This window comes from Meriones unguiculatus, chromosome 20, assembly GCF_030254825.1.
Source record: "Meriones unguiculatus strain TT.TT164.6M chromosome 20, Bangor_MerUng_6.1, whole genome shotgun sequence".
In the NCBI taxonomy this organism is placed as follows: Eukaryota; Metazoa; Chordata; class Mammalia; order Rodentia; family Muridae; genus Meriones; species Meriones unguiculatus.
In genome coordinates this window covers 61,792,985-61,817,501 of record NC_083367.1, presented here as the reverse complement: position 1 = coordinate 61,817,501, position 24,517 = coordinate 61,792,985, and the positions used below count along the sequence as shown (strand labels likewise).

Here is a 24,517-nt window from a genome sequence, read left to right as displayed (position 1 = left end):
GTGCAACCTGTTGGGACTCCTTGAAGCACAACCACCCAGCCAAAGCCTTCATTGGTGACTCCTGACCCTTAGGAGCTCTGGAACATAGTAAATGTCCTATGATAAAATTTGGGGCTATTTGTTACATAACACCAGCTGATGGCTACAACCCAACAATTCTACTCCTGAAAACCATGAAACAGAACAAGTCAAAGTAAACTAAAGATTCATAATATCCAGATTTCCAAAGAGGCACCTAAATATAGCCACTCTCCTTGAGGTAAAGCTTTTTTCCCAGACTCACTAATCCAAAGGTATTGAAACCATTCAAAGGACCGTTAAAGCCATCAATTCCGTGACTCTTCACTGTGACCTTCCAAAACCCACGCAGTTGAAGAAGAGAACTGACTCCCACAACTTGTCCTCAGATTTCCACCCAATAATAAAATAAATTAATACTTTTTTTTAGAAAGTAATTTCTCATGATTTGGAGTCTAAATACATAGGCTACTCATGATGTCACACTGTATTAAAAAAAAAAAAAACCCAACCCAGATACCCAAATATGACATGAATGTTTCCAAAAATAGAAAATGACTTTAAACCTTCAAAGTCCTCAAAGGAAAGTAAGAAACAATGTAAAAACCAGGCCAAAGAAATTGTCCACCTCATGAAGAAATATCAAAATCCAGCTTTATAGACGGAAACATTAGGATAACAGCAGATAGACATACAAAGCGAGCCATCAGTCTAAAATGATTATAACTCACTTGAAAAGAAAGTAGTTGACCCAATCTGATCCCTAAATGTGGCAGCTAGCTTTAGGCCATCCACAGTCAGTGTGGGCTACGCAGTGACTGATGGAGACCACGGCTGAGGAGTATGGCTTGATTTACATGGTTTTGAGGACAGCGAACTTTACTTGAGTCTTCATTCTCATACAACTACGATTAATACTCGGAGGCACCTTTTGTTTGTTTGTCTGTCTTCCTTTTGGGGCATCGTGGCATATGACTACTTTTCAACTTCTGCGTCCTGTACTGCACAGCACTGGCTTCACAGTGAGCTTCACTAGAGTGGCAGATGCTAACAAACGTACAAGTGACTTAACCAAAAGTTAGGCCTGGTGCTAGGACCCAGCCAATTACACCTTCTTCTAGAAAGCTCCTCATGAATGTATAATTCTAAAAGAAATGTTTCCCATAAAAAATTCAATAGCATCTTCTAAAACTGCACACTTTCTTTTCTTTCTTTCTTTCTCTTTCTTTCTTTCTTTCTTTCTTTCTTTCTTTCTTTCTTTCTTTCTTTCTTTCTTTCTTTCTTTCTTTCTTTCTCTTCCTTTCTTTTTCTCTTTCTCTCTCTTTCCTTCCTTCCTTCCTTTTCTCTTTCTTTCTCTCTCTCCTTCCTTCTCTCTCTCTTTCTTTCTTCTTTCTTTTTCTCTCTCCTTCCTTCCTTCCTTCCTTCCTTCCTTCCTTCCCTCCCTCCCTCCTTCCTTTCTTCCTTCTCTCTCTTTCTTTCTCTCTCTCTCTCATTCCTTCCTTCCTTCCTTCCTTCCTTCCTTCCTTCCTTCCTTCTTCTTCTTCTTCTTCTTCTTCTTCTTCTTCTTCTTCTTCTTCTTCTTCTTCTTCTTCTTCTTCTTTTCTTTCTTTCTTTCTTTCTTTCTTTCTTTCTTTCTTTCTTTCTTTCTTTCTTTCTTTCTTCCTTCCTTCCCAGACTGCTTACTTTAATATCAGCTTTAGTATCCATGTGTTGCTTGAACCTGTAATTTAGGGGGCATCTGGGGACTGGAACACACGTCCCTCCCCCTTGGTGGTCAGATTCCCCTTGGGATCTGCTTGTCTGCTTTGACCTCTTGGAACATTTTCTGTTCCTCCTCCTTCTTCCCTAACAGGTACCATCAGCTCTGCTTATTTCATTTCAAAGTGTTTCTGAGTTTTTCCATACTAATCATCCTATTTCTTAGAATGCTGAGGCAAACAATGTCTCTAAACAGCCCAGAAAAGAAGCTTACTTCTGCCTTTATGTTTGCTTTGAGAAGACGTTCTCCCCCAACTCTCATCTGCCTGCATCAGCTGAATATTGCAAAGAAGTGTAAAGATCTGGTGTGGGGGTTCAACACATCCTAGAATAAACACCCCAATAAACAGAGAATAGAATATCTCAACACAATTATTACCAAAATAAATACAAACATTTTCATGGGTGGTGTCCTACAAGAATGAAAAAAAAAATCTGTTTTTCTGTCCATCAGATTCAAATATGTCTGATCCCCAAAGGAAAATGCAAACAGTCTTAGCACATCCATAGGCGCACACCAGCAAGCACCCCTGGGTGTGGTCAGTACTCACCCCGCAGCCCAGGCCATTGCCCGCTTCGCAGATGACTTTCCTCTGGCCCTGTTCAGGCAGCAGACCAGCTCCACATCCAGGTCGGGGACACAGCACCCCTCCCATCTGCAGCACACACTCTTCGGCCCCATACTGCTGGTACCTATTGTACTGGAAGAAGCAAAGGCAAGGTGAGCTTTGCACAGTGATCTGGAGTGGTCTTGGATGAATTATTTCTGCCTGAGGTTTCTAGTTGAAGAGCTCAGGGGGTGTGTTCTCAGCTTGACTCAGTAATGGAGGAATGTTTGATGGTGGGGTGTATGGTGGGGCTATGCGGAGTAAAGGTATGACTTGGCACAGAGAAAGTTTTCCAGACTCAAAACCCAAAGGAATTACTTCATAGCCAGGCATGGTGCCAAATGCCTGTAATCCCAGCATTTTGGAGGTAGAGGCTGGAGGATTAGGACCTTGGGGCTAGCCTGTGATACAAGAGACTTTTTCTGAAAACCCAGGGGAAAGGTGAAATATTTGTTTTACACATTTTTTTTTCTTTAGAAAACAGATGTTACCCCCAAATCTAGTGTTCTGTGACACTGTGCCTACCAATTATATTTTATCTAACTTTTAAGTACTATGTGTGTATATTAAGTAGTGGACATTATCCATCTTTTAAGGCAATATGTTTGTACGTTTCTATTTGATATCTGATGAGGCTTTATAATCACTTAGAAAATATACCTCACAGTTGCTGTCCACCTATGAGTTGACAGTAGGTTTGCAGAAGAGGATAGTCATCAAAGAACATTCTTCTGTTATTCTGCCTGGTCTCCTTTCCACCAGCTTCATTAAAACACAGACGGTGGGGCAGCCATAGCACATACATCATTACCTCCAGCATCACTGTTGTTCTGTAACTCTAATCCCAACCCCATCCTTACCCTCAGCAGCCTCAAGATCTGCAGTAGAGAACCCAGGTGTGGTGTTTTGAATGAAAATGTTTCCCATAGGCTCACAGGGAGTGGCACTATTAGGAGGTGTGGCCTTGTTGGAGGAAGTGTGTCACTGAGGGCAGGCCTTGAGGTCTCAGATGCTCAAGCCAGACTCACTGTCACTGTCTCTTCCTGCTGCCTGTGGATCCAGGTGTAGAACTCCCAGCTACCTCTCTAGAACCGTGTCTGTCTGCACACTGCCATGCTTCCCACCATGATGATAATGGACTAATCTCTGAACTACAAGCCAGCCCTAATTACATGCTTTCTTTTATAAAACCTGTGTGGTCATGGTCTCTCTTCACAGCAATGGAGACCCTAGGACACCAGGCCAGCCCCAAGGTGCATTCAAAGCTTCCTGAACAGGAATGCAAGAAGACACAGACTTCTGCTGAGCCAGGAAGAAGGTGCAAAGAGGTCTGAGAGAGAAGATGGGTGGGGTAGGGGCCTAGCTCTGAGGATAGGGCCAGATTAGAAAAGCACAGTCTCTGTGTGTGCATGTGCACATGCCTGTGCAAAAGGAGACACTCTTACATGGGAGTGAGACTTCTAAAGACGTCCTTTCCCTCCTCTCACAGACAAGCAAGGGACCTAGGTCTGCAGCACTGGGTCCTTCCCCTAGCTTGGGACAGTCTCCAGGCCCACTCATTGGAGAGATACCTTTTGGGGCAGGGTAGATCACGAAGACTCTGACTTTATTCCCTTCTCCTGAGCATCCTGCCGCTGTGGGGGCACTTTAATCTGGGAATCAGGAGGCAAGTCAAATGCCCTCCTGATGGGATCCTGGTCTTGGGGTGTAGTTGTGGAAGGCCTGGGTGATGCCCACTTAACTTCTGTCATGATCTCCTCTTGGACAGAAGCATGGGTGACTAGGCTCACTGAGGTGTCCTCCTTCACCTCCGCTGTCACTGCAAGCCCACCTGTTTCTTTGGGATTTCTTCTGTTGTTTGGGTTTGGGGTGAGGACAGCTGGGATCCCTCTTCTCTGGCATCATTTATTTAGTACTCTTTTTGGGGTGCCAGACCCCAAAGCTCTTTCTGCCAGAGGTTGATCCTCACAGTGACAGTAGTATACTTCTCTCTTGCTACGATATAAACACTGACCTAAAGTGACCAGTGGAGGAAAAGGTTTGTCTGGCTTACAGGTCACCGCCCAGCATCTGGAGAAAGCAGACTCTGGTGGCAGAGACTGAAGCAGAGAGTGGGGAGGAATGGAGCTCACTGGCTTGCTCGGCGACTTTTCATATACAGCTCAGGCCCACTCGGCTAGGGATTGCACCCCTCAAAGTGGGCTGGCCTCTCTTCTATCAATTAGCAATTTTATAGAAACGCCCCACAGATATACCCACAGGCCAGTGTGATAGAGGCCACTCCTCAGTAGAGGTTCTCTCTTCCTAGGTGATGCTGTGTCAAGTTGACAAAAGTAACCAGTGCTCTGCGCTTCTGGAATGTTGTACTACCGAGTTCTCGTCTGAGCCAGGGTCGGTCCCTAGAGTGGTGACCTTGGCCCATGGGGAAAACCTGGAACTCCATGGGAACACAGTACTTCTAAGTTACCTTTTTAACATTATTGGATCGTTATTGGCTTCTAAACTCAGAACAGTGACATAGATTTGCTGAGCGGTTAACTGATTGATGTGACCTTTGTGGAGAGCCTACCCTGCATCCTTCAGACACTCCCAAGAGTCCAATTTGAGGATGGAACAGTGAATGCAGGCAAGAACCCTGCCCTTGTCTATGTGATGATCACACCAGACACCGAAGGACGAACACACACAGCCTTTGAGGGGTGATGAGTGAGGGGATAATTAAGAAGAGCAGGAGAGGCTCCTGGGAAGACCGTCGTGAGGACTTTGAGCCGTGTTTGGGGAAAGCCTTATGAACAAGGCACACTTAAGCAGATACCCGAAGGAGACACAAAAATAATCCCATGGCAACTCAGGGAAGGAGCTCTGTAGAAAGAACAAAGGTCCTCAGGCCATATATACTTGGCTGGGTTGAGGAATGCTTTTAAGCGCAGTGGGACTGAGACCGAGTGGATCAGGGGATGTGAAAGACAGCGAAGGCAGAAGGTTTATGGAGATCCTGTATGCCTGGCTTGTAAGAACTATCGTAAGAACTTTGGATGTTTTTCTAAAAGATACCAGAACCCTTGGAGAGCTCTGACCAGAGAAGTGGGATGACTTGACTGATATTTTAAAGGCATCTGTCAGACTGATATACTCAAAATAGAGTCTAAAGGGCACAAGGGGTGCAGAAGGAGAGATGCTTGCCTGAGCTCTCATTGGCAGTCAGTGTGAGTGATGATGGTGGCCTGAACCAGGGAGGTGGGATAGAAGTGAGAGCAGCAGCTAAATCTAGATATCCTGAAAGGCAGAAACTATCGAATTTCAGGCAGATTGCTTGCCCAGTATGAGAGACAAGGGAGTCAGATTTGAGTGTGATGGGTTCCCCTAGAAGACGGGGAGGGAGAGGATATACTAGAAAGAGGTATAGGGGTGTGTGTGTGTGTGTGTGATGGGAGTATCACACTTACGCTCAGTTTCATTACTTGACAAACAAGTACGTGGGAATGCTGAATGGCTTAGTGAATTTAGAAGGTATAGGTTGTGGATTCACATTAAAGTGATCTGGACTCTCCTTTGTTTTCTTACTTTTTCTGGTCCCATGGAAACCAGACAGGAGACCTGGACAAGCATCTTTATACACATGCTACTGATCTCCACACAATGGTAGGCGCAGAAAAATGTGTCTTTTCAATGACACAGTCTAAAAGGTCATATATTACACAGACCTTCATAGGAGAGGGCTCTCTGGAAAACATAAGCCATGCAGTTATTCGTGCAGGAAATGAAGGTATTTTATTGAGATGACTTATGGAACTGAAAAACTACATCTCACCCCCTTTCTTCTCCCCTCTCTATATACAACAAGGGCTTTACCTGCCAAGCCAAACCTATCCCATTGTGCTCATGAGATAGAGCCTCACACGGTAGCCCATGCTGGCCTTGAACTTGAGCTTAGCTCTCCTGCCTTGGCTTCCCAAGTGCTGGGGTTACAGGTACAAGTCAACCCTCTGGTTTGTTACCCCATGTTTTAAACTAGACATCCTCTTTCCTTTTCCTCATTCTAGTCTATGCAGGTATTTCCTTAGTGTGGGGCTCTGTCTTAAGACGAAAATTTGACTAGTTAGATTTTTGAGACTGGAGGAGTGCAGTACCTTTGAAGTGATGTTTCTGCATGTTTTCTACATCTGTCCAGTGTCTTTTTATACAGCTCTGTATTGTGAACTTGGAATGATGGCTTACCAACAGTTTGTAGACACTGTTAGAATAGTTAGTGGGTTCTAACTATTGTTTCAATAATTAATACAAGAATTGTAATAAGATGACAGCAATGGAAATTAATAACAGTGATTTAGGATGGCTATCTATACAAATCAGTTTTAAAATAATTGTTCTTAATTGCTGTGCAATTCAATGGTAGTGCCTAGCACCCACAATTCCCTGTGTTTCATTCTGAACAACAACACACACACACACACACACAAAAAGACACACACATACCACACCATACCACACATCACACACTCATATAAACACACACACCACATACACCATACTTTTATAAACCTCCCACTCATACCACACCATACCACACACACACACCACACACCACACACACACACACACACACTCGCGCACGCACACATACATTTATTATACTTTGAAATTTATAAGAAAAACATTTGACTTAGAATTAATAGTGTGATAGTATTTGAAGAAAGCTTAATGCCCTAAGGAAATAATTTAGACAAAATAATTAGCAAACAGCCTTCTTTAGTTTCTTTCAAGATATGACCCGTATTTTCACAGGCTCCTTTTAACCTCTTATGGGCATGACAACCAGATTCTTTTTGGGAGCACACTACTCTAAACTTTATGGAGAATACAGGCAGATTAGTGCTAAGTAGAACAGAGTATCTATATTTACCTCAGTGTAAAATTCACACAATTATGGTAGGTAGTTGACAAAAGGATCCAAATGGCAAAACCAGCTGCTTCCTCAACACCCCTTGCATTATTCCCAGGAGGGAGGGTTTTTATTTTCCAATATTGGATAGCACTTTATAAACAGACCTAATTTGGATGAGTGTGATTACCTTGTAACATGGACTAGGTCTAAGAAAATCACTTTTGAGGTAAACTCAAAAGCAACAAATTAGCCACAAATCATTTATTGTTTGCTTCTGGAATACACAGTGTGTGCGAGCACACGCGCACACGGATGTACACTAATATTACATTGTCAAAAACTTTTTACTTCAGCTTTGGTTAAGACTAGTTCACAAAATTTCAGATATGATTTTATAAACTGGATAATTCCTTGCATCTTACTTTTCCTGTTGTCAAAACACCTGGGGGCGGGGGGAGCAAACAGAGAAGGGGTTTTTGGCTCACAGTTTTCAGTACAGTCCATGATACTGGGCAAGTCAAAGCAGCAGCAGGAGCTTAAAGCAGCTGATCATATTACGCCTGTGTCAGCAAGTGGAGAGCTTTGAACATGTGTGCTCGGCCCAGGGAGTGGTGCTGCCCACGGTGGGCAGGTCTGCCCGGTTACCCCCTCCCCACAGTCATGCCCAGAGGCCCTTTTCCCCAGTGAACCCAGATCACATCAAGTTGATAATTGAGACTGTCATACCTAAAATAATTTATATTTCTTATATAATATTTGCAAATGTTTTTTTAAATAATCATGCCAATAAAGCATATGACCTCACCCAAAGAAAATATCAAAATATTTGCTCATAGTTGATGGAAACATAGTGAGAAATGCACTGTTAGAATGCACTATCTCAGTAAGACCTTAGCTTATTGCTATGCTTTACACCTTATTTGTGGAATAAAAATACCATGTTTCTGGGCACATTCTTATAAATTATCTTAAAAACAAAGTATTTATTTGAAAGTACCAGCCTCATTGAGGTTTCAACAAAATCATGTTTTAGGATTCTAAATAATGAGTCATGAGATAATAGAATAAAATGGAACCTGGATTTTGTTGGCCTGAAGGTAGTTAGAAAGAAGAGTTGGGCTGAGCAGATTATCATTCTATAATGAGGCAGAGGTCACAGGTTCGAGCCCCATGTGAGTAAGTAATTTTCCTTTTTCTTTTTACCTACTGAGTGCATGCTAAGTCCATGAAAGAACATGGATGATTGCCTGAGGGGTCAGGCTAGGAAGAAACTGTGCTTATGTGGCCTCTTGTCTTCTGTTTCACTCTCAGGCTTAATTTGCATTCTTTCATGGAGAAAGAAAGCAAGAAAGGAAATCTAATTTTTAAAAGTCAGAGAAATGCTAAGCACAGGGAAAGAAGGCTGGAACCAAGATGAGGGGTGTTGGCAGATGTTCTGTGAAAATGATTCAGGACTTGTCAGCCATCCAGGAGCTGCCTGCCCCCAGGCAACTGCTTGGAGCAAGGAAGGAGATTGGTTTTGTGCCATCCTGGTGTTTCCAGAGCATCCTTTTGGGGGCACTCAGGTACAGCGGTTGGGCCTCCTTTGTCTTCGAGCCTGGCTTCTGGCTTCTGTTAACTCTTAGCTGAGGCTATGGGAGTGCTCTTCTGGGTGGGTGGGAGAGGCACCGGTCCCTCGGGATGACGGTGGCGAGCAGTGAAATGCTGCTGTTTATGAATGAGTGCTTTGTGCCACACACCTGTGCCAGCCTTTTGCCTACTTGCTGAATCCTTCTCCTGGGAAGTGATGGGTAGAGTCTTGGGGTCACAGGATGCACAGTTTGAATTCCGCAGTAGTTCTTGGGTACTCAACACTAGAACTTAGGTCAGGGCTGAAGATGGTCCTTTCCACAATACTGCCATTTTTCTTATTTTTTTCCCCTTTTGATGAAAACAAAACAAAACAACAACAACAAAATATTGGCTTACTAGTCCTTGGTCACCTACTAAAAACAAGCAAATATCCTTTTATTGTTTACTTGTTTGAATTAAAAATGTCAAAAACTACATTAAAGACCAATAACTTTTGCTAAAATATTTCCTCTTGCTATGTAGAGAATGTCCTATTTTTTCCCCACATGCATTAGAAGTCTTTTTTTTTTTTTAAGCACTCCCAAAATTTCCTGTAATCTCCTTATTTTTCCTCATTTGCAGGTTGTTAGTCAGGGAGAGTTAGTGACAGTCTCAGTGGTGGCTCCTGTCACCTGCTGTTCTTGTTCTCTGTGCCACTGCTAGTAATGTTCTTTGCATCCCTGGACATCTGTCAGCTGCTGATGAAGTGAACTGGCTAGAGGAAGGGCTGGACCTTGTTCAAGGCGTAGGAAAGAGCAGCCATTAGGATGGCGAAATCAAATGCAAGGAGGAAGCACATCAGCATATGCTGGAGAACTGATTGGGGTGGCAGACGGAATCCTGGATTGTAATTTAGGGAGCCCTTCCGATGCTTGACGTGAGATGGTGCCAAGTATTTGTATGACAGCTTCCAGGGTTGGTGGAATCTTTGGGAAGGAACTGGAGACCAGCTGGCTCCATTTTGTCTCCTCTGCACACACTGCACACCATTAAACACAGCAGGGTACCTTTCGGGGGCGGGGGTGGGGTGGGGCGGCAGGACTAGGAAGGCAGGAGCCATGCCTCCTGAGGGTTTTAGCTGACGTGACCTGCTAAGACTCTGCAAGCTAAGCGGGGCCTCCTAGTCCATTGTCTTGAAGGGCATGGCCCCAGCACTGCTGCTTTTTACACACACCATCTTTTCCTTTTCCTTTACTCCTGAGTAAAAGCTTGGAGTAGTCTCCAGTTAGTTGGCAGGTGTGAGCCTCACCCTGCAGAAGAGGAGAAATTGGCTCTGATTTCCTCAGAAGGAGCTGTGGTGCTTCCAGCTGACCCCACCTTCCTTCCTTATCTCCCTGGGCACTTTCTCCAGTTTAGAATGTTCACAAGTCTCCCTTCATTTTGGAGTAAGTTTCTTCTGGTGCTGAAACAGGCCTGAAGGTTTCTAGGTAGTTCTGAGGCCGGTAGAAGGGAGCCGCACAGTGCTGTCTGTTCACAAGTTTTGTGTAAGGGCTGTGGGTAAGACGCACATTCCTTTCAGTGAACATTTATTTAATGAACCCATCAGAACTTGAATGACTCAAGAGGGTTATTTTGTTTTTGTTTTTGTTTTTATAGTGGTTGTCTTGTCTGTACTAGACGGTTTCAGTGCTCTGCCCTTGATGTAAGCCAGGTGGTACTGTGAAGGGGGCCTTCTGTGGTGAGAGGGGCACAGAGGGGTGGTATTCAGAGGACTACATGTCTTCCTGCAGAGATCAGCAGATGGCATCTGCCCCAGGCCCCACATTGTACCCTGCTGGATCTGGCCTTTGGTCTGTGTCCTGGGTCACTGTCACAATCTGCATCCAGTACACATTGGTTTTGGCTTCTCCCCTCACTCCTCCATCTTTCCTTGTGGTCCTGACCCATGAGAAACATACTGTATAGTCAGTGTCTTAAAATGTTCCTTCCTTGATCTCCCTCAGTCTTGCAGATTCCCTGCCCCTTGGAGCTCTATGCCACCTGCCTTCTGACCTTTCCCTTTCCACTACTGTCCGTGTGCATGGACACTGGGCACAGCCCTTCGCTCCTGGAAGACTAGCTCTGGCTCATCCTCCAGTTCTGCTCCTGGCTTTGTGGTTACTCTGCAGAACTTGAACTCCTTCCTATCTGGTGAACCATTTTCCAACGTGCTCTTTCAGGCTGATCTTATCATCTCTGTGACGTTTTCCATCTCCAGTTCTCACAGTTCTACTTAGGCCTTATCACCTCAAAAGGAGGTATTTTCTTTCCAAGAAGCATCTCCTATTTTAAGTCAAGATATGCACATGACTTAATTCAACCTCATGAAGACTTTTAATCGATGGGTCCAACATTTTCTCTTGTAATTGGCCATCTTCAAATTTAATGTCTTTCTAATCTGATTCAGTATGCATTATCCACCACCATAAATGCCTCCTGGAAAACACAGATAGTCACAGTCCTGTTTGTCTAACAACTCTGGGGAAACCCTAGGCTTAGTAACATGACTTCCATCCTGGACCTTGTGGTGGTTTGAACGAGAATGGTCCCATATGTTTGAATACTTGTTAGTAGATCAGTTTGGGAAGGATTAGGAGGTGTGGCCTTGTTGGAGTGGGTGTGGCCACATTGGAATGGGTGTGGCCATGCTGGAGTGGTTGTGGCCATATTGGAGGAGGTGTTAGCTGAGGGTGGGCTTCGAGGTTCCAAAAGATTCCTGTAATCCCCAGTGCTCTTCCTGCCTCGTGCTTACGGATCAAGACGCAAGCTCTTGGCTACTGCTGCACTGCCACGTGGCCTGCCTGCTAGCTGCCATGATCCCCACCATGGTGGGCATGAACTACTATCTTTAAGCCTCAAATAAACCCTTCTATCCATTGCCTTGGTCATGCTGTTTTATCACAGCAATAGCAAAGTCAGTAACACAAGCATGCATCCTGAACTTGGCTGCTCTCCACCGAAACCGTGCAATGTAGTTCTGGATCACCCATCACAATTTCCAAACTGAGCACACACTTCAAGTGGAGGTTTAGATTTTCCTTGTGGTTTTACACTGTTTCTCTAGCAGCATTTTTTCTTTACTTTCTTCTCAATCTGCTCATGTCCCATCTTCTTTCCACTGGTCAGGGAGTCACTGATGCTATCTCCATTTACTTCCTGGAGAAGGCTCAGCTAAGCATGTCTGCTCTCAGGAAACTGACGCAAGTCATTGGCACCTGCACCCCTGAAAGGCAGGCCTTCTGAGGTCTGTCCGTCAGAGCCTCATGGTCTCCACAGGTGACACCAGCTTCGAGACTCAATTCAGACTTTGGAGTGACTCTACTCTCTGTGATGTTTAAAAATCCTTGCTGAATGGCTGAGTTCGTGGTAAAGAGGCTTAATGACTGAACTGTAGGATATATCAGAAAATGACTGAGAAGCTAAAATAAACATGTCAGGAGATGTAGAGAGATGGCTCTACAGTTAAGAGCACCGGCTACTCTTGCAAAGGACCCAGGATTGACTCTCAGCACCAACATGGTATTGCAAACTGTCTGTGAATCTAGTGTAGGGGATCTGATATCTTCCTTCTCTGTGGGCACTGTGTGGACATGGCGCACAGTCGTACACACAGGCACACATATAAAAGGAAACACCACACATATAAAAGGAAAATTAAATTTCTGAATTTCAGAGAGTTTAAGTTATATTTCAGAAGGGAGTGGTTAACAGAGCTTATTGATTTAGTTGTGTACTTGTTTATGCATGTTTGTTTGTGTGAACATGTATGTGTTTGCATGTGCATGTACATGTACAGTGTGCACACTGGTGTTTGCATGCATGTGTACACATGTATGTATTTGTGTGCATATGTATGCATGTTTGTGTGTGTACATATGTGCACATTTATATGTGTACATGTGTTAGCATGTTTGTGTATGTAGATATGTAAGTGTTTGCATTTGGAAGCCAGAGATCAACCTCAAGTGTCATTCCTCAGGATGCCATCTACTTTGGTTTTGGAGAAATGCTCCCTCACTGAGTTGGAGCATAGACCAGTTGGCCATCTTCCTCTCTCTGCCTCCCAGCGCTGGGATTACAGGGGTGTGTCCCCACAGCCAGCTTTCTTTATCTCAGTCCTGGGGACTGAACCCAGTTCTTCGTGCTTTCACGGCAAGCGCTCTACCAACTGCACTATCTTCTCAAACCTAGTAGTTCTTTTTTAATCCAGATGCCAAAATGCCCAGTAAAGGCTGTTGAGAACAGAAAGAAATCACACAGGAAGAATTAATAGTTGGCTCTCATGTCCACCAGGCAGCACTGAATTCGGCAAGGAGCCAGTGTCTGTGTCAGTATCTGTTACGTCATGTGGTAGACAGACACTATGCTGACTTAAACGTCCACTCTGTTGCTGTTACTTCATTGTTTTGGTGGCTGTAAACAATAATTACAATCAGAAACATGAAATCCAATTTGTTGCAGAAACTCTGACAAATGGCTAGATGCCATTATTCTTTCTGTAAGAGGAAAATCCAGGTTGCGGAGAGCAACTCCTCTCTCTGGGGACACTGTGACACACATTAGTATGAAGGCTTCATTTTGTTACCTGCTGTACGCTGCCAGGAGCACGCAGGAGAGCTGGCGAGCACCTCTAGTTCCCAGGAGCCACCACGGCCCTGGGGAAATAGACCTGCTTCTTCTCCAAGCCTCACCCCGCACTGATACTCTTGTCATGGTTCATCAGAATGTCACCGATTGATATGCCCTGTTTATAGCAGTCACTGAGGAAGTCCAGGATGTGTGCCATCTCTTCTCCGCGACCCTGGACATTCCATAAGGAAGACCTTCTGCATCTCTTTCCCCACCAATCTGTTATCTGCCCCAGACTCTAAGAGGCCTGCCCCCTGTCTCAAGACTCATGGGGGGACTACAGTCTCTTCTCCATAACTACAGTTGACATTTTTTCTATTTGTCTATATTCTCCCCGTATTGATACTGGATGGCAAGGGCCCAAGGACACCCTTTCTCCTCTTTTCATTCTGACGTATCACTTTTCATTCCAAGCCACCAGGAGACATACACTGTGCTCTACTACTCTTTTTACCATCAGCTTCTGGCTTCTCCCTCTTCTCCTCCTCCCAGTTCTTTAGCGGTTAGCTCGCCATCACCCTCCACATTCTCTCCAGGGAAGGTTCCACATGAGCTTAGTGTCCACATGGATACACATTTCAAGTCAGTGACATAACTTCACCCATTCTGACTCATCCTAACTCAGCCAGCCAGCGTCCCCGGATTTTCCTTAACTTTCTCATTTCCCATCAGGCTCCTCCTTCCACACCCATACCCAGTATTCATTCTTCAGCCAATAATTGTTTTTTTTCAGTCATCCCCTCCCAGCATCCAAAGCCCAATGGGGTGTGTAATCAATAGCTCCTCTATGTCTATCTTTCTGCCCTTCCCCCACCTTTCTGCTTCTTTTTTAAAATTTAATTTAATTTTTATTAATTATAGTTTATTCACTTTGTATCACAGCTGTAACTCCCTTCCCCAGCCCCTCCCAATTCCACCCTCCCTCCTTCTTCTTCTATGCCTTTCTCCCAGTCCACTGATAGGGGAGGTCCTCCTCCCCTTCCATCTGACCCTAGCCTATCAGGTCTCATCAGGACTGGCTGCATTGTCTTCTTCTGTAGACTGGTAAGGCTGTTCCCCCCTCAGGTGGAGGTGAGGAGGATATTAAATTCCCCCTCCTGGATACACACACTCCTATGCTCCCTGGCCACCCCACTCTCCCTCCTTCATTTTCCCTCTTTAGTCTTGTATTTCTCTAGGAATATCTACCTATATGCCCAACATGTCTATGTCTATACGACAGAACTTATTTTCCCCAGGCTAAAATGAAGCTGATGAAATTTCTTTTTTACACCTCTATCCCTGTAACCTAGAATGATTCACAGCACACAGTAGGTGTTCAGTATTATCTTCTTTCCTATCTTCCTTTGAATAAAAGGAAGGAAGGATGTTTGGTTTTCTAGGACATAGACATCAATATTACAGTGATGTACTCTACTGCCATAACTAATCAGGGTAATATTAATTTTGATTATTGCTTGATTAAATTCTTGGAGAATGCAAAGTGGCCCAACTTGCATGCAAATCTAAGAAGATTATTACAGTTGGCTTCTTTCCCTATTAATTACACAGTGAGTCTGAAACAAATATGGAAACATTTGCAAATATTGGTACAAGTTAGAGAGAAGGTTCCATTATCTGAACAGAAGCACTGGGGGTAACGATTAGTATTTCTTTCAAGAAGTCTGAATTTCTAAGTGAAAATGGCTATGAGATTATCAATGGAGATGAATGCCTGGAGGAGCCAGGCAACAACTACTGCCTGGCATGCAGGGACACTGATTTAGCTTGGACTTGAATAAACACTTACATGTGTAATTCTAGAAGTAATGATTGCACTTTGCCATACATACATATTGTGATGGTTGATCACACTATCAGCTTGATGAGACCTAGAATTACCTGGGCCTTTTCATATGCCTGTGAAAGATTATCTTTGTTTTACAAATTGAACTGAGAAGCCACGCCCACTGTGGGTGGCATCATTCCCTGGCCAGGTTCCTGGACTGTGTGAGTAGGGAAAGATCTGAGCAGCAGGAAGTGTTGTCCCTCTCTGCTTTCTGACTGGATGCAACAGGAGCAGCTGCTTCAAGCTTCTGCCCCTTGATTTACCTCCCTTTACCCTTGAGAGGCAGAATAAGCCCTTTGTCTCTTGAGTTGCCTTTTTCATGGTATTTTATCATAGCAGCAAGGTAAGAATTTAGATACATATCAAACAAAACACAACCCAGAATTCACTGGCAAAACTGAGTCAATGCAGTTCCAATTGCCCGTTGTGTCGTCAGGGTTGGCAAAGAGTAAGAATCAACAGTAGAATATCAGTTAGGTCAGCCAGGATGTTACCAATTATTCAGTATAAGTATTGCAAGGGTAATTCAATGCCAAGATTAACATACTAATATAGACTCTGTAATTTCATAGATGGATTAAGAGAGGTTCAGTTGTTCCTCGATTTCCATGGGGATTAGTTTCAGTGTTTCCGCTGGATACAAAACATAGAGGATACTCAAGTCACTTCCTTATATAATGTATACACACCCCCAAGTGTCTTTTGAATCCTCAGATTATTAACAATGAAAATACTATATACATATTCTATAGTATTTACACACTTTGTACTAATATTTATTATATTGCTTTTGTTTTGATATATGTATGTATACATGGGATTTGAGGGGAGGCATACACTTGCCACAGTGCATATAAGGAGGTCAGAGGACAACTTTTTGTGTCACTTCTCACATTTCACCTTATTTGGGACAGGGTCTCTCTGTTGCACATGGCTGTAGTAGCTAGCCTGGGGGTTGCCATGCTCTTCTGCTGTAGAGACACTGGGATCAGCTGTTGTGTCTGGCTTTACGTGGGTCCTGGAGACTCAAACTCAGGCTACACTTGCGTGGCAAGTGACTCCATCCTGTAGGCTATCTCCCTGGTGTCTTTGCTGTTGATTTCTTTCCCAGATAGTTTCAGATAGGCTGGCTGAATCTACAGACGCAAACTCAGCAATCTAGAAAGCCGATTTTGTTTTCAGTAGTCAAAATTATAAGCAAGAATACGTGTGCGCATGTATACTATCCTTTTTATGTCACATATTCACCTGCAGATAGAAAGCGGCTGCTATAAAGTATAAGCAGCACACTGGGTCCCCACTCACAGACGTATCTGGAATGTCTGTGCCTATTGATCCCTTAGGCATAATTCATCTCTGCATTTATCTGTTTGTTCATTTGCCACTATGCAGTGCCTGCTTACTACCCCGGTCTTGAGATGAAATACTCTGGCAGGGAACAGATGTACCAATTAATAACCTGTCGGGTCTGATGGATGGAAGAGGGAGAAAGCATCCTCACATGTGTCTCTGGCATGGCTTTCTTCCCTATTTCAGGGTGCTGTGGGTCAGGAGACACACGCTGCCTCCCCAGGGAGGTCCAAACTGTCTCATTAGCGTCTATCTTTCATGACACAACGATGCGGCCTTTGAAGGGCTGACTCACCTGTTCTTCTCCAAGAATCCTGAAGTGATGGAGCTCTTTAATCAAAGAGTTGGGACAGCCAGCTGCGGGAGAGGAGAATTAATCACAAAAGTGTCGCTGTCATTCTCTACAGTAGCTCCTTCCTTATACACTGTTATGACTAGCAGCTGATGCCGACACTGAAGAGGACACAGATGTGCTCCTGAAAACACACGTCTCACTGACCACAAAGACCTTCAAAGAAGAATTAGCCACTGCCCAGGCTCAGACTGTAACACTTTAAGAAAGGCCTGCATGTGAATCCAGCCCAGCCTGCCCCTGGAATGAAGATTATGACCTGGCCTTAGGAAATGATGGTCCTCCTGCCACTTACAAATGTGCCCTGATACGCAGCTAGGAGTCTGTGGGGCTGGAAGGGGAGAGTTGGCGACTGTAGGGTCTCACAGGTTGACCAAGTGGTATTTCCTGGCCATCAGGGAAAGGCTTCTGCTCATTAAGGCTTGGGAATGGAGGCGGAAGCACTAGGCAGTCTGTCTTTGCAGGGTTTGCTGACATTTAGAGACTTCCACCACTTGCTAGTTCTAATCCATCCTTAACTCTTCAGGCTTTTTCCATTGTCTTCCTTTAGTCATAAAAATAAATAAATAAATTATATACGCATACTTACATTTATGGATGTACACATCTGTAAATGCTTAGTATCAGCTAAAACATGTTCTGTCCCTACCTTCTCAATAGAATTAGTCCATGGTGTTAGGTTGTAGTCATTCATAATATTAACTCCAGAAACAAAATTGATATTAAAAACCTGTTCCTCTGAGATAAGACCCATGGATTGCATAAATGCATTGACATTTCCATTAAGGAAATTGAATGTATTCATTGATATGCAGAACACACCAAAGAAGCCACTGAGCCAGTCCTCCTCCACTCAGCACCAGGAAGCAAGAAGGGTGGAAGGAACTGAGAGGGTTTTCTGGGTGAGGGCAGGTGAAGAAACAACGAAATTTCACATAGGTGAAGTTGTCCTTTGCACGGGTGTTTGTGTATTGTTCTAGAAGGTAGGACAGAATTACAGTGCAGGCTAGTGAAGAGCGCTGTCCACATAGGGCTGAATATTGACACAGGATATTAAAGCGGATTTGGTATGATGAGAATTCTATGTGTAAACTTGACTGGCCAATGTGATACCTGGAGAGGAGGCAAAACGGATGTTTGTAGCATTTGAGCTGCTGGATTGACCACAGCAGCTTTGCATCACACAGCTCCCCCAGAACACTGCTTCTTGCCCTCAAACCTCAGAGCCCCTGCTCTTTAATCCTCTCAAGGGAGACTTGTATCAGGTCCGGCCCCTCCTCTTTTCACCCTTTGTTTTCAAAGTGAATTTCACCACACCTGCTCGGCTCTCTGGCTTGAGAGGGCAAACTGAGATTTCTCAGATTCCATGCTCGTGTGCACCAATTCCAATGCATCCTCTCCCGTAAGCTTTTGTGATAGCTAATCTTCATTGTCAACTCCAGAGGATTTTGAATCAGCTAAAACACAAGCCATTGGGCAATTGTGTGAGGGAGTTTTCCCTTCAGGTTATTTGTGCTAGGGAGGCCTGCTGTTAAATGTGAAGAGCGCCTTCTAGACATAGCTCAGATGAAAGGAAGCTTTTGTTCTTCACCTGCCTGCCCTCACTTTCGCTGGCAAACTCATCTGTCCCGTGGCTGCTGCATTCCTGTAGTGGTATTAGAACCTACTTCTTCAAGACCAGTGATTCTTCAGCAACACGTTGGAAATACTGAGACACCCAGCCTTGTGGACTGGCAGATCCCATGTTCTCAGCCTCTGCAGTATGAGACAGTCATTGCTGATTACCCAAACCACATCCTATAAGCCATTTACTATCTCCTGTGTGTGTGTGTGTGTGTGTGTGTGTGTGTGTGTGTGAGAGAGAGAGAGAGAGAGAGAGAGAGAGAGTTTACTATATTGCTTCAGTCCCTTTGGAGAATCCGGACTAATATAGTGACCCCCACGTATGTATCCTACTGGTTCTGTATTTCTGAGAGCCCTGAGTAATATAATTGGGTCAGCTCAAATTCTGAATTTCTGTGGCCATGGCAAGCACTGGGGCACATTTTAGTCTTAGATATTATACAGCACCTCATAGCAAGAAGGTGATTTATAAATATTCACTGAGGCAGTACAGGAGATTTTTTTTTTTATTAAAGAAAATAAATGAAAGACCCGAGGCAAATATTTTTGGTGCAAACATAATGAATTAGTTGCCACAGTCATGTCCAATACCATGGAGAAGGAAGTTTGGCTTCTTGAAGTAAGAGCAGAGTGGGTCTCTAGCCAGAGGCTGCGGAGCCTCCCCAGGGAGGGTTGCTATGCCTGAGAAGCTGCTCTGATGGACATCTAAAGAACTAGTGGAGGTGGGTGTGCCATTCAATTGGCAGTGTACCTGAGAAGTGCCATGGAAACCCAGATGCAAGACAGTTTTCCTACTTCAGACCTCTTCAGGAGCAAGGAGAGATGGCTTAGTTTTCTGAAATGATGATGGAAATTAGAGGTGGACAGAATGCAAGAGGTGCATCATGGAGGTATGACCATCCCCGGGTCTGTGCTGAGGGACTGGACAGTGACAAAGGGGAAAATGCTCAGAAAGTGGGGGTGGTACACAGCCCAGGCCGGCAGGTGGAGATGGAGGACCTGTACCAGCTGCTCAGGAGCCCGTCCAGGGTCAGCAGAACATCAGAGCTCGCGCATATTAAATTAATAGTTTGTTTGCTCTGATCTTATACTTTCATTTACATTTAATTTGCAAGTTTTTATTTTGGCCTCTTAGTTACATAAGCATTAGATATTTATACCTCAGTTTATATCTAGTTCTATTTAAAAATATTATCATAAAATAATCTGTCTAATCTAAAAGTTTTAGAGTTTCTTTTCTCCTTTATAAGCAGTTGTTGACATCACTCAAAATTGAGGAGAAAAATAGTCTTAACTTATTTTTATGCCAGATAAGACAAGAAACAGAATTTAAAATGAGCTCATCTTCGGAATTTATATTCTGATACTCTCTTAAGTCACGAGTAAAGGACTGATGTCAATGATAGCCCAAAGGTAAACATCCTGAGCAGAAGATTTCACAACTACCTTGAGCACCTGCTCTAACAAACAAGGATGGGTCCAGCATACACCGAGAAGTAGCTAGAGTCAAGGTATTTGAGATATTCAAGGAGTACTACACACTGGCTGTACCCAACATGGGGACATAAATAAGGGAAGTGACAGGCACAGACTTCGTGTAAAGACGGAGATTAGAACTCAAAAAGCTAGAAATGTATGACAGGTGCACAAGATGTCAGTGTAGGTAGACTGTGAGAGACTTGTTGGATAAAATTGTGTCAAGTTCTAACTAAAATACCACGAGGAGAAAAAGTTTTGCATGCCCCATAGCAAGAAATGCTCACAAGGAATCTGCTAAACCTGTAATCTTACACAAGGTCATCACAAGCCTGCAAAGAACACTTCTGCCAGGCCATGATCTCAGCAGCTGTCTGTCCAGCCCTGGACCATGTGGCCACTGTTACCGATGCTTATGACCAAGGATATGTATCTGCTATGAGTCTCCCCATTTTGCCTTCAAGTCTTCTCCTTTCCTCAAGCCCTTCTAATATGCTCATTAGTGAGGATATGTGTGTTCCCATTGCATCACTCTGCCATTCACAAATAAACTCACTAATCATCGGGACATCTTTTTTTTTTTTTTTTTTCCCTGCATGTTATTTAGGTTAGTGGGAGACAAGAATAAAATGGGAGGGAGCTGAAAGAGGAAAAACATGGGATGGGTTCTCAACACATTACTGTTTTTTTGTTTTTTGTTTTTTTGTTCCTTCTCAGATCCTCAAAGACACAACTCGCCCTTTCTTCCATCTCCTCCATTTCTACTGCTTTGAGTTTGTTCAAATCTATATTTAAATAGTCCTCTTTAGCAATCCAACCTTGATTTGCTGTCCTTTTCCTCATGCCTTTTCTTTTCATCTGATTTTCCAAAAAGAATAGCCTACAGCCACTGTCACTATTGGACACAGCAAATACAGGTATACATTACAACACAGAATAGCCTATAGCCATTGTCATAGCAGGTAGAGGGACCATAGACACTGTCACCATTGGCTACAGCAAGTAGAGATATACATTACAACAAGGAACTATTGAAATTGTAGCTTCATACCTTCTGACCCAAGTTCTGGCCTGCCTGGGGTTCTGGTTCTGTACCAGGTCCTTTGGTTTTTGGTAGATGGTGTGGATATGCAGCTGAATAAATATGCCACTGTAAGCATCAGTTTATCATAATGTCTGCTTTGAACTGCTGTTTTGAATGCATATGAAAGAAAGCAAGATCTTTACAGTCGTGTGAACAAAAAGCAAGCAAGCACAATTACTGCTAATGTCATTAATGCTGTTCCCATATCTAATGCTACTTATCTTAAAACATTTTCTTTCTTCAAAGGAGAAGCAGCTATTGAAAAAAAAAATCACCACACCATCTACCATGCAGAGAAGCAATGGTGGGGCTTCTTGTTTCCCAGTTCTGACATGTAAAGAGTTGAAAGTTAGTATGCTCATCCTTACAAGAAGAATGGTCTGAGAAAACAAAATATCAGTTTTCTTGGGCCCACAGGAGAAGTGATGTCCCTGGGTAAGGCACTCTTTACCATCTGGACAGACAGGGCATTCAGGCCAAACCTGGTCCTAAGTCTATAGGGAAGATTGGCTGTTAATTCTTAGGTTCCCCAGGGGGAAGTGTATAGTAGTAGCGGGGGGTGAGAAACATCCTTAAGAACAGCCACCTATAAAATTTTCTGTCTAACTGAGGACCTGTAGCTCCCTCTAATAAAAGTCTCTGTTTTCGTGAGAAGGACTCAGACATCCCTGTCCCCTAGCCAGCCCGTCTCTGCGCGGGATTGGGCAGGGGGTACAGTCAACAAGTGTGGAGGGTCCCTAGAAACAGACAATACCACATCCATGGATAAGGGCTGGCTATCACCACAGAAGCTGTTGTGAAGGCTAAAGTCTCAAGTAACAGCCCCCCCTAGAGGGTAAAAGACAGACCTGTAACTCTAAGATTATAATCCATCTCCCATTCACAACAAATTACATCCCTAACAGGATTCCAGTAGACTAACAGTGGATTATAGCTGCAAGAGCAGCAATGCACAGAGGAGGAGGGCTTGGGAATTCCAGAGATGGGCTGGAGATACACTTCAGTGGTAGAACACTTGCTATCATGCGAGAGACCGTGGGTTCCATCCAGTTCCCTCACCAAATAGAAAGGAGACAAAACCCCGGGCTATGCGAGGATTCTGAAACCTCTGCACGCGTAGGTACAACCCACACTAATGAATCACAGCCACAATCATCGGCAGTTTAACACATAGCTTCACATCAAAGGCCCAGATACCTCAGGTCCCAGTTCCCCAAATACCACGTCCACGTTTCGGCAAGAAATTGAAGCCACACTAATAGTCAAGGAAAAACACAGCACAAAGAGACAAAACAGACATGAGCGATTGACTGAGGTAGGATACTGAGGGTGGAATTATCAAGCGGGGAATTTGAACAAAGATTAATACGTTGAGAGCGTTAATGAAAAAGTGTACTGCACGCAAGAACAGATGGGACACAGCAGAGTCGGGAGCTGAGAAACTGTTACGTACTATGAGGGAGTAAAAAATACTTTTGATGGGCAGAAGTTTGAAGGAAAGAAACTTGCCAATTTGAAATAGAAAAATAGGAGCATCTAAGAACCATGATGCCATCTCCAAATTTTCCAAAGACAGGAGTGGCTATAAAGAGAAAATTATTTCCTTCACATCAAGAGAGTGGAACCCTGGCTGGGATGGAGACCTGACATTCCAGATGGGCTAAAGGACCATCATCAGGAATGTTAGGTCTCTGCCCAGGTCTGGGCTCCTGCTCTCTGACTGGAAGGAAATGATTTTCCCTTACGAGACTTTCACTGTTACAGGGACAGAGAGAGGTAGATCCATGCCACTCTAAGGCCACAGAGAGAAGGAAAATACTTTGCAGCCAAAATACTCTAAATGGTGCGTGAGAACTTTCCAAAATTAGTGGCATACACTTGGTTTGTCTCGTTTCTCATTTCTACAACAAAGTACTGGATGAAGGAGACTTAAGGAACAAATGGCTTATTTGGCTTAGTAGTCCAGAGGATGCAGCCTGTTGTGGTAGGGGAGTCATAGCAGCAGGAGCATAGCGTGGTTGGTCATGTAGTATTAATAGCCAGGAAGCGGGAAACAGTGATGCTCGGCTCACACTCTCCTTTTAATTCAGTCTAGACCCCAGCCTGTGGAATGTTGTGGAATGACAATAACCTCTAGAGGTTTATAGATTTTAAAACTTGGTCCCCAGCTTTGGAAAGATGAGAAAGTGTGAACTTGCTGGAGGAGGTGTGCAACTAGGAGCAGCCTTTGAGGTTTCAAGAGACTTGTGCCATGACCAGTCTGTTTCTGTGTCTCTCTGTCTCTCTTGCTCTCTCTCTGTACCTTTCTCTCTGCCTAATCAAGATGTAAATTCTCAGATACTGCTCTAGCACCCTGCCTTCCTGCTTGCCACCATGCTCACTGATACAGTGGTCATGGACTCTAACCTCCTTAAACTGTAAGCCCCAAATAAATTATTTCTTCTATACACTGCCTTGGTCATGGTGTCTTACCCCAGCAACAGTAAAGTAATCAAGACAAGAGCTTTAATTGGAAAGGGATGGGGGGGAGGGGCCAATACAGAAGGAGAATAAGGAAAAAAGGACAATGCACTGAGAAAGTTTGATGAAAAAGCCTTGAAGAAGCATATTATTTTGTATTTACCTAAAATTGCATTATACACACACAAACAAGTATATAATCCTAAAGTTATGACACTTGGACTGACAATACTCCCCACAAGAGTCATAGATTATCCAACAAAAGGCCTAGTACCAAGTATGAGAAATCTCCTTTCAAGTTGATGGTCAAGGTAGTTCAAAAGATTCTCAATATAATATAGGCTATTGCAAATATACTTAGTTGCCTCTCAGAGACTGAAGGTAAATGCTTATTGCTGAAGACATCACACACTTAGGAAATTGACCTTGGATGATTTAAGCTGGATCTGATCTGAAAGCCTCCTTCTTGAAGGTGATATGCAAGCCACCAAGGGAGGATAGTAAATTAAATAACAGTTTTGCTCAGCTGTGATGTCTATGAACCACAAGTGTGACCAGCATGTCAAGATATTCCAAAGTTACAATAATGGCAGTCATATCTTGGCAGTAACCAAAGAATATCTAATTAGATTTAAGGCTTACTAAACAGGAAAGAAACTATGCCTGGTACTGGAAACTTGGCCAGCTACTCAGGGCTAGAAAAGTCAAGGATTTTAGAGGGAGAACGTATGACTTCTACTTTACTAGACCAACACAATTCCTAACTGTCATCTAAAAAGAATCCTTATACCACAGGTAAGCGTAGCTCTCACCCTTCGTCAGAGAAACTTTTTTTTTTTTTTTTATGCAGATAAAG

General features: G+C 43.7%; 1 protein-coding gene across 4 annotated transcripts in view; it reads right to left on the bottom strand.

Annotated features, from left to right (window-relative positions):
* The window catches only part of Prkn (parkin RBR E3 ubiquitin protein ligase), a 1,198,654-nt gene that overhangs the window by 178,784 nt on the left and 995,353 nt on the right, over nt 1-24,517 (bottom strand). For 2 of the 4 annotated variants that reach the window (XM_060373144.1, XM_060373145.1), the window contains 2 exons: nt 16,962-17,023; nt 2,328-2,477 (listed from right to left, as the gene is read on the bottom strand). In XM_060373144.1, coding sequence (XP_060229127.1) covers nt 2,328-2,477; nt 16,962-17,023 — 212 coding nt within the window. Of the gene's footprint in view, nt 1-2,327; nt 2,478-16,961; nt 17,024-24,517 lie in introns of those variants that run through there. The other 2 variants (XM_060373146.1, XR_009587862.1) reach the window with 2 other exon arrangements.